Genomic DNA, 17,724 nt, shown 5'->3' with positions numbered 1-17,724 from the left:
GCTTACTACAATTTTATTTTCATTGACAGACGAAGATACAAGTTTTTTTAAAAGTAGTGACGATATACCACAAGCTATGAGTGAAATCGTGTTGGTACTAAATGCTAAAAAGAATGTCGCTTGTTTGTCAATATTTTGAACAATGTTTTTAAGACGACACATAAAAGTGTCATATTTGGGCTTCTACACCGTGTTTTTATTGAATTCCGTTAACTTTAAGGTGATTTTTTTAATACTACGTTGGTGGCAAACAAGCATACGGTCCGCCTGATGGAAAACGGTCACCGTCACCTATGGACGCCTGCAACTCAAAGAGTGTCACGTGCGCGTTGCCAACCCACTAGAAACTTGTACACTCCTTTTTTCTGTGTGCACCTTTCCTTGACTTATGGCATTATGGTATGTGTAGATAATAATTTAGAAGTATAGTGTATATAATATAGATTCTTCATTTCTATATTTTTTAATAAAATAACCCGAACGAAGATTGTTTTTTGTTTCAATTCAAATAATTCTGGCAAGGAGTAATATTGAACCTATTTTTTAAACCTTGCATAACTTACAAACCTAAAACTTTCTTGCTCATAAGACAACTTTCAAAGTGTCATCCAAATCCAATTTTGCATCATCATCATATCAGCCCTTTATCGCCCACTGTGCATAGGCCTCTCTTCTAGTACGCCACTTGTCCCGGTCTTGAGCTAGACTCATCCAGTTGTGACCCGCAAATTTTGCTTGCACGCACATAGGGGCTAAAAATATCGCGTGTTGTGATCGAAATAAACTGAAACTATGCGTGACTTAGGAACGGAAGTTGAGGCAAAATTATTGATTTATTACTTCCAATCTACCTTGACACTTTATGAAAGAAAGTGAGTGTTTATGTGCAATAACGTATGTAAAAAAACTTTTACGCCACTTGTTGCTTATAAATTATGTGTTTTCTTAATCTTAATATCTAAAGAGAAAACGGATATCAAAATTTATATAAAGAAGCGGTCATCTCTTTCCTCTTATGGGCAAAAAATTAATTACCTATTAATTTCATATCTCCGCGCGCTGAAGCCAGCTCTACACGTCCTATTCAAAACAAGCCCGATCTGCAAATAAAAGAAAAAGTATCTCATGATACTTGACATTGCTATGCCTAATAACGACACAGTTAACCAGCTATTTTTATACCCCAATTCTGTAGAATAAGGTATAAAAAATCCGGTTAAATGTGAATTAAAATGGGAAAACAAACCCTTGAAATCATGCAATACGTACAAGGGATTTTAGTTGAGTAGTTTATTAGTATTAAACATGCTTGTTAATGTGTATTTGGATTTTAAACATGCTTTGTTAGTACTTAATATTTACTTCACGACGTGAAATAATTATTTTCAGATATGGAAGTTGAAGTACGGTAGGGGTTGTTTTTATTATTAGGTACTGTATATGTATTATGTTCTTAATTATAACAGACTAGCTTTTGCCTGCGGCTTCGCTCGCGTTATAAAGAGACAAAAAGTAGCCTATGTCACTCTCCGTCCCTTCAACTATCTTCACTTAAAAAATCACGTTAATTCGTCGCTCCGTTTTGCCGTGAAAGATGGACAAACAAACAGACACACACACTTTCCCATTTATAATATTATTATGGATAACTACTTCCATTTCTAGAGGTCTTAATGTATATAGAAACTTATATATAGCTAGTAAGCTCGTAACTGTAGCTCAGAAATAACGGCACTAACGGCATACATTTTGATTTTACTCATAAATCCTCAGAAAGTTTTCTACAATTTCTCGAAAATTTTAATTAAAAGTTCAATTTACTTTTTTTCAATAAAGGATATCAGCTTAAGCGTGACATGAAAATGAGCTAGCTCAAACATCTCGCAAGTTACAGATGAAAAAAAAAATGACAAACAGATGTAGTGCGAAAAGATTTTCCTATTTTTACGGAAACGTACGAAGGTGTCATGCTATTTCAGTCAGTCTTAGTACAATATGTACTGACACTGTCTGAACTAGCATGACAAATACGAACGTTTTCGTAATAAAAATATGAAGGAAAATCTCATTTGTAATAAGTATCAGCTTAGCGCCAAGGAACAAATTTCGGCTGTCAGAATTATCATTTGAAGATTAGCGGGTAAGTTCGACTTAGATACAATTCAGCACAAGATTCTGAATATTCTGACCTTGTGACTCTGGCCACTTCGCACTTCGCAAGTTAACTAAAATAGCAATATCTAATCTTGTCTTAGCTAAGATATTGCATCAATATTTGATGACAGCCGTGGGAGGCTGACTGATAAAATATTCATTGCACTCAAAATGTCAATGGCTGTGCGGCATCGTGGCAACCGAAGTCATTAATATGGATTAAGATTTGATACAATCGATGTAGATTTTAGTGAAAATACATTAGAAAATAATTGTTGTGAATAATTTATTTACCTATACTAATTACAGAACAACATTTTTTCCTTAAGTAACCTTTGAAAAATTATCTTTGGTAGAAAACCCTATAAAATAATGCCATATTAACTAAATGCATGACTATTAGGTTTTGTCGCATCTATCATCACGTTACATTCTGCATTTCGTTTGATGTTTATCAACTCAGTAATCTCAGTTACACTATGGTTAAAACTAGATGACGCTTCGGAACGGGTGAATTTATACAGAAACTAGTTTTTGTCCGCGGCTTCGCTCGCGTTAAAAAGAGACAAAAAGTAGCCACTCTATGTCACTCTCCATCCCTTCAACTATCTCTACTTAAAAAATCACGTCAATTCGTAGCTCCGTTTTGCCGTGAAAGACGGGCAAACAAACAGACACACACACACTTTCCCATTTATAATATTAGTATGGATTGACACATCAACCGGTTCAGTTCCGTTCCTTCCTGTCAATCCTGTCCTATCGTAAGTTTATAAAAAATCAAGCCTCATCAATCTACATTATTCAGCGCTAATTTAATCCTATAATTTATTTGCACTATTTCAAAAGGTCACTGGTTCTTCAATATTTTTCCCATCATTAAAAAAACCCCTTACCGCAGCTTAAAACCTTTACCAGAGTGCAGAGTTAAAAGCCACGCCTGAACCATCCGCGGCATTATTCAACAACCCGTAATACGAGCCGGTCACGCGATTGATTCCTCAGTACATTTGATTATCGTGAATTGTTTATGATGTGATACATGTTAATTTGTCATGTTTGTTGATGTGTCCGATTGTACTCGTATGTTTATTGATCTACATTAAGACGACGCAACGTATATTTTAGCGGCAGATATACCGATATATCTCAGTAATTACTAAAATATTACACAACCCATCAGAATATTGACTTACAAATTAAGGATATTGACTACATTATTTTAATCATCGTTACACGTTTATTTAACTTTCATAGCAGAGATTTTCGGATAGTGCGATAGAGACGGCCTGATATTTTATCATTTATCGCGCGACCATGCTTGCCTGCCTGAAAAGCAGTCGTAAATATATGAAACTGTGAAGAGAGTTATTAGAAAAGTCGTTAAAAATTCTTTGATTTGGGGCATTCGAGAATTGTGTCCGATGCTATTTATTAATTTCAGTCAAGCAGATTAATGTCATAATAATTAGTTTTCAATTCAAAAATACAGCTGTAGTTTTTTATAGAATATTAGCACATTAATTGCCAGAGCCTGCTCTGAGGGTAGACCATGGAATGAAATGTAGAAGATAAACTGATAAAAACTAAGTGCCTGGTGAGTTGTTTTCTTACTTAATGCATCAGATAGTTGCCACAGGTGTGACATCCCAGTCATCCCAGACGAAGACCTTTTTGTGAGATGCCCCATTTGTAGATTACAATAGACAGATCTGCCTAAACTGAAACTAAACTCCGGTCGTTGGGTGGACGACATCCGCACACACACACAACCGCGGGTGCGGGTCACAACAGGATGAGACTAGCTCAGGACCGGGATAAATGGCGTACCTACTAGAAGAGAGGCCTATGCTCAGCAGTGGGCGATAAAGGGCTGACATGATGATGATGAAACTGAAACTTTAATAATAATCTCAACTTGTCTGTACTTACACTTCTAAGTAGACTCCTTACTAGTAGTGCCCTTCAACGTTAGTTACCTACAGAAAACTTTGGAGACTGGAAACTTGGTAATTCTTTCTCGATTTTATGAATAATTTCTAACGTTTCAAGTGTCCAATTGCTGACTGACATGAGACGAATTGTAAAAGTTAGGACCAAACTTTTGCTCAGAATTCAATTGATAAAATGAAATAACTTTAATTCATTAAAGACATCAAACTCAAATATAAAATAACTAACAAGTTATCTGCCATAAATTTCGTAAGATTGATATTTAAACTTGATGTTTTTTGGAAGTTTTCGGATTGTGGAATGTGTGGATTGTGTGTGTGATATTACTTAAGTACTTAATTTTTTTTTTTTTTACTTAATATGTAGGTAATATTCGTGATATAAATACGATGAAATAAAACGCTTTTCATTAAAATATGGTTCTATAAAATTGTGTAAATAAAATAATTAAATTAAATTACTGAAGCATGATGGTATAAAAGCTGAAACTCAAGCAAAAATGTATAATTAATTTATCACAATTTTATAAGGTCATATCCGCTACCAGTTAACTTGTCCGAACTTTTGATTGATATCTAAATTAAAAGTTTTATTAATTACTAGCTTTTACCCGCGGCTTCGCCCGCGCAATAAAAGTATTCATTAAGATTTTCATTTGGATCCTTAGGTTTCTCTGTAGGTATATTTATCTGCGATTATTTCGATTGCATATAATACTTTTGCTTGCAATGATTGTAGAAATATTACACATCGACCACAGCGTAGGTAATTCTATATACGCTGGGGAAACCTTTATAAACATCCCACATAGCCCGTATTTCGACACTATGATCGGTGGATAAAAAGTACTTTTTTCTATTATCCCTTACAATTTTTTACATTTTGCTTATACTTATCGCAAACGTAATCTTCAAGCAAGCAAACAACGATCGTCTTAGAGCACATTGATTGTAAGAGACCGCCGACCGATTATCCGTATCCCTCTAACGATACCCATATTATCCGTATCCGTATCCGTATCCGTATCCGTATCCGTATCCCTATCTCTATCCCTATCCCTATCCCTATCGCTATCGCTATCGCTAACGCTATCGCTATCACTATCCCTATCTCTATCCCTATCGCTATCCCTATCGCTATCCCTATCCCTATCCCTATCCCTATCCCTTATCAAGATAACACTTTAAGTTCTCGCGCTTTGTACACATATTTAAAGTCACATACAGCCCATACAGGTCGAACGCGATTAATTAACATTATTTTTACCTTTTTTCCCAACGTTTCGGCCAGGTTGCACTGGCCGTGGTCGCGGAAGACTGACGTCCCAGCAAAATGTCACCGGAGATGTAAACAACACAAAACTACCCGATATTAATTTATATAAATGTTCGGGGTAGACAAATAAATATAATCTACCCGCTTTTAGTTAATGTTTATTTCCCACCGCACGACACACAAAAAAAAAAAGGAAAAAAGGTAAAAATAATGTTAATTAATCGCGTTCGACCTTATCAAGATGTTTAATGATTTCTTATCAAGTGCTAAAATATAAAGTTTCATGGTTTTATCTTTTAAAATTAAGAAATCCCATACAAACTTTCAACCTCTTTTTCAACCCCTTCATCCCTTTTTTTCGAAATAAAAAGTAGCCTATGTTCTGTCTCAGGGTCTAAAGATTGTCTGTTCCAAATTTCATCAAAATCGGTTGCGTGGTTTAAGCGGGAAAGCGTAACAGACAGACAGACAGACAGACAGACAGACAGACAGAGTTACTTTCGCATTTATAATATTACTAGCTTTTACCCGCGGCTTCGCCCGCGTAATAAAAGTATTCATTAAGATTTTCATTTGGATCCGTAGGGACCGTAGGTTTCTCTGTAGGTATATTTATCTGCGATTATTTCGATTGCACATAATACTTTTGCTTGCAATGATTGTAGAAATATTACACATCGACCACAGCGTAGGTAATTCTATATACGCTGGGGAAACCTTTATAAACATCCCACATAGCCCGTATTTCGAGACTATGATCGGTGGGTAAAAAGTACTTTTTTCTATTATCCCTTACAATTTTTTACATTTTGCTTATACTTATCTCAAACGTAATTTTCAAGCAAGTAAACAACGATCGTCTTAGAGCACATTGATTGTAAGAGACCGCCGACCGATTATCCGTATCCCGCTAACGATACCCATATTATCCGTATCCGTATCCGTATCGCTATCGCTATCGCTATCGCTATCGCTATCGCTATCCCTATCGCTATCCCTATCGCTATTCCTATCTATCCCTATCGCTATCCCTATCGCTTTCCCTATCGCTATCCCTATCGCTATCCATATCCCTATCCCTATCCCTATCCCTATCCCTATCCCTTATAAAGATGTTTAATGATATAACACTTTAAGTTCTCGCGCTTTGTACACATATTTAAAGTCACATACAGGTCGAACGCGATTAATTAACATTATTTTTACCTTTTTTCCCAACGTTTCGGCCAGGTTGCACTGGCCGTGGTCGCGGAAGACTGACGTCCCAGCAAAATGTCACCGGAGATGTAAACAACACAAAACTACCCGATATTAATTTATATAAATGTTCGGGGTAGACAAATAAATATAATCTACCCGCTTTTAGTTAATGTTTATTTCCCACCATGTTTATTTTAAAGGTAAAAATAATGTTAATTAATCGCGTTCGACCTGTATGTGACTTTAAATATATGTTTAATGATTTCTTATCAAGTGCTAAAATATAAAGTTTCATGGTTTTATCATTTAAAATTAAGAAATCCCATACAAACTTTCAACCTCTTTTTCAACCCCTTCATCCCTTTTTTTCGAAATAAAAAGTAGCCTATGTTCTGTCTCAGGGTCTAAAGATTGTCTGTTCCAAATTTCATCAAAATCGGTTGCGTGGTTTAAGCGGGAAAGCGGAACAGACAGACAGACAGACAGACAGACAGACAGACAGACAGACAGACAGACAGACAGACAGAGTTACTTTCGCATTTATAATATTAGTATGGATGGATATGGATGGATAGTATAATAGTATATATAGTATATATATATAGTATATAGTATATATAGTACTAGCTTTTACCCGCGGCTTCGCCCGCGTAATAAAAGTATTCATTAAGATTTTCATTTGGATCCTTAGGTTTCTCTGTAGGTATATTTATCTGCGATTATTTCGATTGCACATAATACTTTTGCTTGCAATGATTGTAGAAATATTACACATCGACCACAGCGTAGGTAATTCTATATACGCTGGGGAAACCTTTATAAACATCCCACATAGCCCGTATTTCGACACTATGATCGGTGGGTAAAAAGTACTTTTTTCTATTATCCCTTACAATTTTTTACATTTTGCTTATACTTATCGCAAACGTAATCTTCAAGCAAGCAAACAACGATCGTCTTAGAGCATATTGATTGTAAGAGACCGCCGACCGATTATCCGTATCCCTCTAACGATACCCATATTATCCGTATCCGTATCCCTATCGCTATCGCTATCGCTATCTCTATCCCTATCGCTATCCCTATCCCTATCGCTATCCCTATCGCTATCCTTATCCCTTATCAAGATGTTTAATGATATAACACTTTAAGTTCTCGCGCTTTGTACACATATTTAAAGTCACATACAGGTCGAACGCGATTAATTAACATTATTTTTACCTTTTTTCCCAACGTTTCGGCCAGGTTGCACTGGCCGTGGTCGCGGAAGACTGACGTCCCAGCAAAATGTCACCGGAGATGTAAACAACACAAAACTACCCGATATTAATTTATATAAATGTTCGGGGTAGACAAATAAATATAATCTACCCGCTTTTAGTTAATGTTTATTTCCCACCATGTTTATTTTAAAGGTAAACATAATGTTAATTAATCGCGTTCGACCTGTATGTTACTTTAAATATATATTTAATGATTTCTTATCAAGTGCTAAAATATAAAGTTTCATGGTTTTATCTTTTAAAATTAAGAAATCCCATACAAACTTTCAACCTCTTTTTCAACCCCTTCATCCCTTTTTTTTCGAAATAAAAAGTAGCCTATGTTTTGTCTCAGGGTCTAAAGATTGTCTGTTCCAAATTTCATCGAAATCGGCTGCGTGGTTTAAGCGGGAAAGCGTAACAGACAGACAGACAGACAGACAGACAGACAGACAGACAGACAGACAGACAGAGTTACTTTCGCATTTATAAGTATGGAAGTATGGATAGTATGGATATAGTATATAGTATATATAGTATATATAGTATATATATATATGATTGGATGTTACTTTAACATTTTTTTAGGAAAATAATTGAGTATTAATGATATTACTACTTACGCTTGGCTAATTGATTATGAATTAGCGAAGCCGATAAATATTGGGTGTTTCGTACACATTGGCTGTTTGACCTTTACATTTTCTAATGAAGAGAACGTTTTTGTCGTCATTTTCGGGTTGATCACCTATTAAATCGAAGTAATGTCTTCTTTGAGTTAAATGTTCCATCTATTTAATATTTAAGATACTTTTTCTCCATGTGGCATACTCGTAACGCCTTCACTTTCGTTCATAAAATTAGAAAGAAAAAAAATATCTTTGAATGCAGTTTAAGTACTAAGTTATAAAATAATAAAGCCTTCTGTCAGCAAAATATCCTATCTATGATATTTAAGGTATTTTCCTCTATGTGGCATAGCCGTGGGATGCCCTGTAGGATATTACGATATGGCGCAGTGTGTAGGATTTTATAAGGTTCCTAAAGGGAATCTGACTTCCACGTGACAGGTTACAACCTTTATCATAATTTACTTCAGAAAATATATTCATACAACTAAATAACCATACCGTTGGTAAAATAGCAAACATCGTCTAAAAATCAATGACAGAAACGAATATCTTCATATTAAGTATTACGCCTATAAATAGTACTCTCAATAGATTTCGTGGAAACCGCAAAATTTATCGGCTTTACGTCGGTATGCCGAGAGGTTCAAGTATTTATGATGAGGTATTGTGGTTCGGGTCTAAGTGGAATAACTCTTATTTCTATTAGTCAATGAGTGAGAGTATGTAATAAACTTGCTGCTTTCAAGGGAAGATCACCCATTAATATAATTTTTAGTTACTTGGTGTACAAGGGGGCAAAGTTGTTGATTAACCGCTCGTCTCAATATTGATAGCCGAGCAAGCGAAAGACGCCAAAAGTGAAATATCATAATGTACATTTCATCTGCCAAGTAAATAGTAAATACTATATAAAGCAAATTATTAAAAACAGCTGTATCTAAAATATGACAGCATTTTTATCTGTACTTCAATCACATAATATGTAAAAGTACAAGCAAGTAGTGCTTCAATCTAGGGATAAGATCAGACATTTTCTGCAAAAGCCACATCGGATTTCTTCGGTTCGTTAAACCGTCTAACCTGTTCAGAAAGTTATTTTAGAATATCCTAGAGGTAAGTAAATGTAACGAAATATTTTTCCTACCGTTTTTGCTATAAACGGTTTCCTCCAAGGTTGAGCTAAAAATACACACACTTACTGCCTTATATATTAGCTAAACTTTACCTAACAATTTTCGTTACGCAACTATGGGAACAAATCAAATTTTTTTAACAAATATTTTGATTTGTGTTTTTAAGTAGTCACACTACTATATATAAATTAAAAATCGAAATAAGATGTCATATATATAAAGAAAAAATGACGGACACCACCAGTGGTGAAGGCCGGATGTGACATTTTATTTCGATTTTTAATTTTCGTTACGTTTAGATGTTATCCATTTGAGTTCAATTCCGATGAAAGCATGCATTCTTTCTTATGTTTTATGGGAATATATGCATAAAATCAGTGATTTTGTCATTCTGTGCAGGCCCCGTAGCCGAATGCAGTCTGGCTCTGTTGCACCAATACGTAAGAGCGATAGAGATAGATAGCTACGAAAGAGATGTTATCGTGAGCGTCTGTGCATTCGGCTACGCACGCTGGTAGGTAAAGTTCATAAAAACACCAACGAAAAACTTGCTATCAAAATCGATTCGAACTTAGTTTTAATACCTAAAATTATATGCATAAAATCTTGACCTTAAACAAATTGCAGACGAGAGTTTTCCAATAAGCCTTCATTTTGCAGCGCATACTAGAGCGGGCATTGGAACGAGGAAAAAAGAATAGAATTTTATAACGAAAATTATACGAGCTATTAAATTTAAATTATACATGACATGGCATACAAATATAATTCTTGGCAGGTATAAAAACTCTTTATGTGAGCCTAAATTAAATGCAAAATCTCGTTTAAGCAAATGGTGAACAGGTAAGAATATACATAGCTTATGTAAATGCATTTCAGACAGTCATCTTCTAATTAAGTACACAGTTTATATACGCACGTTCGCCACAAACGCTTTCAAAATGCAAATACAACGACGAGACAAAATATTACGCTACGCCGCTACGCAGAATACGCGCTACGCGCCGTAGGCTGCTACGAAACATTAATGTCTGCGCTTGCACTGATTCATTGAAATAAAAGAAATGGCGATTTTTCATACAGGTACGAACATGCGCGGTGACAGTTACTATTTGGTCCAAATTAATATGTTGGCTATTTTAATGTCCGATTGGGTTGGCCGATGGATCGATTAGGTGCCAGAAAGATCTGTGTGACCTAAATTAAGCGACTGAATAACATAAAATAGCCCACATAACAAGAGTGCCAAGATTTTTTCGGGTTGCTGACCCAGCGCAGTAAGTAAGTAGACATAGTAAGTGAACTGCAGGGTTAGCACATGATTGCCGCGAGAGTATGTCGCCGCGAGATAGACTACCCGTCCTTATGTCATTAATACGGTTAGAAGAAGACGTGTCATCTATCTCGCGGCGACATACTCTCGCGGCAATCATGTGCTAGGCCTACAGATGTAGTGCGAAAAGGTTTTCATTCGTATTTTTCCGGAAACGTTCGTATTTGCCATGCTAGTTCAGACAGGGTCAGTACGTTTTGTACTGGCACTGACTGAAATCGCATGACACGTTCGCACGTTTCCGTAAAAATATAGCATAATTTAAATAAATATATAAATAAATAATTGGGGACACCTTATACAGATCAACTTAGCCCCAAACTAAGCAAAGCTTGTACTGTGGGTGCTAGGCGACGATATACATACTTAAATAGATAAATACATACTTATATACATAGAAAACATCCATGACTCAGGAACAAATATCTGTGCTCATCACACAAATAAATGCCCTTACCGGGATTCGAACCCAGGACCGCGGCTTAGCAGGTAGGGTCGCTACCGACTGAGCCAGACCGGTCGTCATTTAATTTTATGACCTACTATTTTTTATATTTTCAAGAGGAATGTTTCTAAAGCCATTCATTTATTGCACTTAGCGTCTAGCGGAACCTGAGGTAACAAATGGCAACTTAATTTCAAGAAAGACCGGTCGGTTGGTAACCCTAGTGCGTGTGGTTGCCGGGCGGCGCGGCCTTGAGTTGGCAAACCACTGCAGTGCCCATCGATCCGTTTAAAACTATATTTTCTTTTCCGTCTGACTTTTTTTTATTAAGAATAGGTTCCCCGCCTAGACTAAGTAAAAATAAGTTAGTGACGTCTAAATAATTGTAGGTGTGTACATATTACAATTGCCAGACATCAAGAGTATACTGAATTTGATTATGATTCAAGGTTAGTTTCGTTATTACCTCTAGATTGGCCGGTATACTTATAATAGGGACCGTGATTACTTCTCGTTTTTTTTTTCAATATATATTTTGATGTTATTATGTTAGTCATAAAGGCAGGACTTATTAGTTAAGATTAGTAGTTAAGAAAAAACATTTAATTTGTAATTATTTATAGAAATAAACAGTTTTTTTTTTATGTGCCAAAACTTCGTACTTTTATTGCTGACTAAACTAAGAAATTAAACGCCTTCTGCCAGATATAAATTGTAAATTGTTTTACAAGGTAGCAAAGTTGTTGTAAACTGCTCGAGTGCTTATATTCATACATGAAAGTGAAAGATTCCGATATCGAATTCGAAAATAAATAAATTATCTTGTCAAAAAAGTGCAGGCCGTTTTTCGAGACATGCGTCGCTTAATGACATTATCCGTCGGTCCCTTGCAACCATCAATGTGCCTGCTCTCCTTGAGCCGACTGGCATAATCAGAGATGATGGCAAGAGGCCTGATGGAGTGTCCTTGGTCCCTTGGAGTATGGGACGAATGTTAGTGTGGGATGCTACCTGCGCAGACACATTGGCACCGTCTCACCTCCAACGGACCAAGATAAAAGCGGGCGCAGCGGCAGAAAGTGCCGAAATTTTGAAACGTAATAAATACAAAAGTCTTGGCAAAGAATACCTTTTTGTACCCTTTGGTGTAGAAACTCTAGGTCCATGGGGCCCCAGCGCGAACAAGTTGTTCACAGAAATCGCGAAGCGTCTGGTTGAGGTAACTGGTGACCGAAGAGCTGGCGACTTCCTCGCTCAACGTATCAGCATTGCGATACAGCGAGGAAATGTCGCCAGTATCCTTGGTACAATGCCTCAAGGGCCTATTTTAGACATTAGCTAGCTTTTAAGTTTAGTCTTAGTTTCTTATATAATTATGTAAATATGTTCATGTAAATAAAGAGATATTATAATATTGGAAAATATATTCTGGCGGTGTTTAAAACTTTTTTAAACTCTTTTTAAAGCGTAATATAATTTATTGTATCAACTATACATTCGTCGTCGTCATCACCAGTTATCTGGGGTAAGTGAAGTACCGCCTAAAGAATTTCAGCACAATTTACTCTATTGTGCTTAGAGCGACAAGCGTTAGGTAATTTATAAAACATGATCCACGCCCGAGTAGCTACAAGCGCTGTTAACGTAGTCTTTAGCCGTTAAAGAGGTCAATAAATAATTCAAAAATATATGTAAATAATTCAACGTTTAAATTAAAAAAAAATAGCCTCATTTAATCCTGATCAGAGCAGAGCTGTGCTAGTGCTCAAATATCTTAATTCATAAAAATACTAAAGACGGTCGAAGGCATCAACCTTTCTCAAAAGGTGGTGAAAAGGATAAGTAAAAGTATAAGTAGCCCCTAGTATGTTTCCATTCCATATCATATTTATCTTGGATTCGGGCCGCGAGACAAAAAATCTGGACATGGTATGGATCTAATCTTTTCCACGTTTATTCACGTTTATTTATTTAGGGTCCCCCCACATCTGACGTCTCACGAGCGTAGCGTCGGGCCAACTGTATGGCAAACCCTGACGCCGCGTCGACGTCGCGCCGACGCGGCGTCTTTTTCCATACAGTTAGCCCGACGCTACGCTCGCGAGACGCTAGATGTGGGGGGACCCTTAGGGAAGTGGGGGGGTTAGAAAGAGACAAAAGGTAGCCTATGTCACTCTCCATCCCTTCAACTACCTCGACTTAAAAAATAACGTCAATTGATCGCTCCATTTCGCCGTGAAAGACGGACAAACAAACAGACACACACACTTTCCCATTTATAATACGATAATGGTTATAGGTATCACAATGGGTTTGTTCTAAGAATTAGGGTTATTGGTATCTTAAAAAGAATTAAAAGTAGACATTTTTCGCGAGATTTTCTAACGAGGCTATTTTATTTTCTAAAGTCAGACCAGCGTTGGGTGATTTATAAAATATGTCACACGCCCGAGTAGCTGAAAGCGCTGCGAACGTTACAGTCTTCATTTATCAGTTAACGAGGTCGAAGGGAAAGAGTAAAAACATTTTTAACCTCCGACGCAAAAACGACGGGTGTTATAAGTTTGACGTGTCTGTCTGTGTCTGTCTATGTCATCGTAGCTCTCGAACGGATGAACCGCTTTAGAATTAGTTTTTTTTGTTTGAAAGCTGAATTAGTCGAGAGTGTTCTTAGCCATGTTTCATGAAAATCGGTCCACTATATCGGGGTTTTTTCCAAAAAAATAATTTTGTGGTTAGGTTATTATAAAAGCCTTTGAAATAAGTACTAATTAGTATACATCCACAAAATTAAGAAATGCATTTTTTTACCCAGCTAGATCGTAAAGGTTAAAATTTTTTTCAAAATTAAAAACAAATTTTTTTTTTGCGTTACACTCGGTCGCAACGTTTATGATGTGGTAAAACTTAAAAGTTGGTTATAGGTAATAATTTGACCACTAAAAGCTTTAAAGTTTTTAAAGCTGCTACATAAATATGTCCATAAAAATATAATAAACACCCCATGACCTTTCATCGAAGATCACGTGGCATTTTTCTAATAAAACTCTCCACCCTTAAGCTTTTGTTTCAACTTGACCTTTTTTGGGCTTCTAATTTTCCTTTCTAATTTTGAACGGTGGAAAAGTTTGAGAAGGCAGCAAAGTTTTTACTTTGTATGACTACAGGCGTTATTGGCAGGTAAAACTTTACTTGTTACCTGGAAATGTTTTACACCTACCTTAGATGCTAATTTGCTCATTGTATCGATATTTTATTAATTTTTAATTACCTACCTACTCCTCTCTTTCTTAGCCTAACTACATCTCATTTCAGTTGAAAAACAAGGAAGTGTAGTAACTAGGTACTCCATCTACCGTGAAAGTTTTGTATGCGAAGGAAACGTTTCCGCTAATGAGGGTTTTGGCTCGCTAATGGCGGGGAATGAAACAAACCGCACTTTTAAATGGACTTCTGGCTGTGTAAAGTACCATCGTTCACTGTGTGTAACAACTTGTACCTCATTGCAAAGACGTAGGGTCTACATAGCTCTTTTATATCCAAGCCACATCTCGGACACTGGCGATCAAATATATGAAAGAGGCGCGTTCCTAGCACACATTCCAAGCTCGTGTAGGTGAACGCGTACCATGCTTGTATGAGATATGACAGGTCGACTGTTCGCGTTTTTGACAGGCGGTAACTGTGAGCTAACCGAGAGGGGACGGGCGGCGCTTTCAGCGGGGAACGGGAGTGGCCATACTGTACGATAGTACTCTTTATTATACTGTGTCCAAGCCACACATGTCATTTTGACGATTCGAATAGACCTACATTCTATACTGCCTGAGATGTTTACATTTCTTAACCGACGAACTGACGACCGACGGTAGTAACCCAGCTACGGCGCGGTCCCGGGTTCGAATCCCGGTAAGGGCGTTTATTTGTGTGATGAGCACAGATATTTGTTCCTGAGTCATGGTTGTTTTCTATGTATATTAGTATTTGTATATCATATAGCATATCGTTGTCTGAGTACCCACAACACAAGCCTTCTTGATCTTACAGTGGGACTCAGTCAATCTGTGTAAAAATGTCCTATAATATTTATTGATGTATTTATTTATTGTAGTGAGACTTCTAATGCGACTTACAGCTGACAGCGCGTAACACTCAGTCATTGATACTTTGCGTGAAATGCCGCTCACTGAGCGCGCAACATTATGTCGCAACGCGACTCACTCATTCCATTCATTCACTTATTCACTCAGTCAGTGACAGAACAGAATGCCCAGGAATGGTTTTGAATGATGGAATTATTGGTTGGAATGTGTGTGTTTTATATTTAGATCGAGTCTAAAATGAGTTTATCCTCGTAACGCCCATCATACAAACTTTTTGCTAAGGAGTTTTGATTCTAGTTGTACTTGAAATTGAGTTGAGTTTCATTTGTTCGAAAAATTTTAGAAAGAAAAGAAATTATACCTTATTTGTTTACATGAAAGTTAAAATTCAACCAAAACCAAATGTACATATGATTGTAGATTGGGCGGCAAGAGGTTAAGCTTGTTTTTTCAATAATTTGAGCAAATAGCCATGTAAAATATTTAAAACAGTAAAAAGATAGACGTAACTAAACGCAAAAACGTGATGATCACTTGACAAAATGTTTTTGAGGTTATGTTAGGAAGTTTCACTTCCTCTGTTTTTCACTGTTTTTATTCTGAACACATCTTGAGCTGGCTGTAAATGTTGATGCAGCCTCCACGAACATCTCGAATAAAGAAGCGGCAGTAAATTTATGTTAACCTAGAAACGATTGTGGATGCCACTTTAAAATAGCTTCCACGTGTACGGAGGTTAATATTTATTGAGCAATTCAGTTGAATCTGGGGGCCGATTTTTGAGTCTCACGGCGTTCGAATTCAGAAAATTGTCACTGAAAATAATAGGCAATTCACCGTTTTCAACCGGTATTTTAGTGACAGTGAGACTCAAAAATCGGCCCCCTGTTCAAGCAAGCGTAGTTCTAGGTCATGTTGCAGTTAATCAATGGAAAAACTTAAATAAGGGAGAAATTGCGGCATTAAAAATACATAAGAACATAGAGATAATTAAAATTAAAATAAGTTAAATCAGCACTAGAATAGAGAAAAAAGCAATTCCATTGCATAATATTGTTAACAGTTTTTAGAAACATAATGAAGGTTCAAAGTTACTACGGTAAACACAACCATTTTTTATGATCCATTTCATAATTTAATTTTTCGATAAACATTTATTGAATGGACAAATCTCAAGTGCATCAGGACATTGATGTGCACGTATCAGTTTTAAGCTGCCTGTGCATTAACAAATAATAATAATAATAAATACCTGTGTACTAATAAAAAAAACTTGAACAAGTAGCTAGAATTTTTTTAATATAAAAAAATATTGTGTAGGTAGGTAACACATTTTTCACTACAGATGGTGTTTTTTTACGCACTAGTGCGAGAAGTGGTTCATTATATGCCAGGTCGAAACTTCGGAGGCTCATCTGTACTGAAAAACGTCGTACGATACACGTGCGAAAAGGAAATTCGAAACGAGTGGCGATAAATTAAAACACGACCGAAGGGAGTGTTTTAAATCGACACGACACTTCCTTTTTTACGCACTTGTATCGTAATGCACTATTTTAATACAGTCATTTAAAGTAGTGGCGTCTTACCAATGTTACCAACTAAATGCAAGCACGTTCAAAAACCCTAATATGTTACGCGATTTGTCATAATTATTTTATGTTATTTGCAATACTTCCAGGCATAAATGGTCGATTGAATTAAAATGTAGGTATATATTAAACAATCGTCCCAAATTGTAAATGTTTGTGTTTTTATGGCACACAATGAAATAAATAAATTGTGTTGGATGGATAGCAAAATCGAAAATATGAACGCAAGTTTAAAAGCTTCAAAGATAGGTACGTCAATGTCAATGCGAAAATTGGGAGTTCGGATTGTTTATCGTTTTTAGTGTTTTTTCGCAACTGTATTAAAAAACGTCGTTCGTCACACGTGCGAGAATGTCATTCTTCACTCGTCTCAAGTTTTGCCACTCGCGTGCCGCTCGTGGCAAAATGTCTCGGGACTCGTAAGGTAATGACATACCTACTTCTCGCACTTATAACGAAATGTACTATTTCGCACACATGAAAACACTAAATAATTGTTTACCTAATAATTATACAACACATTATTTCAATTGCATCTTAAACCATCCGTGCTATGAGACACATTAGAAAGCATTCTAGTTCTCGATTTTGTTAACAACGGTTTCCCAATGAAAATATTTATTTTGATTGACCAAAAGAGTT

General features: G+C 36.3%; 1 protein-coding gene across 2 annotated transcripts in view; it reads right to left on the bottom strand.

The window, feature by feature from the left end:
- Positions 1-17,724, bottom strand: part of LOC125229299 — a 92,969-nt gene that overhangs the window by 35,781 nt on the left and 39,464 nt on the right. The window contains exon 2 of one of the 2 annotated variants that reach the window (XM_048134099.1): positions 1,036-1,100. The exons of the other annotated variant lie outside the window; for it this stretch is intronic. Coding sequence (XP_047990056.1) covers positions 1,036-1,048 — 13 coding nt within the window. The 5' untranslated portion in view covers positions 1,049-1,100. The remainder of the gene's footprint in view (positions 1-1,035; positions 1,101-17,724) is intronic. 2 annotated transcript variants of the gene reach the window in all.

The sequence above is a fragment of the Leguminivora glycinivorella genome, chromosome 9, assembly GCF_023078275.1.
Source record: "Leguminivora glycinivorella isolate SPB_JAAS2020 chromosome 9, LegGlyc_1.1, whole genome shotgun sequence".
NCBI classification, from domain to species: Eukaryota; Metazoa; Arthropoda; class Insecta; order Lepidoptera; family Tortricidae; genus Leguminivora; species Leguminivora glycinivorella.
This window is presented reverse-complemented; position numbering and strand designations above follow the sequence as displayed.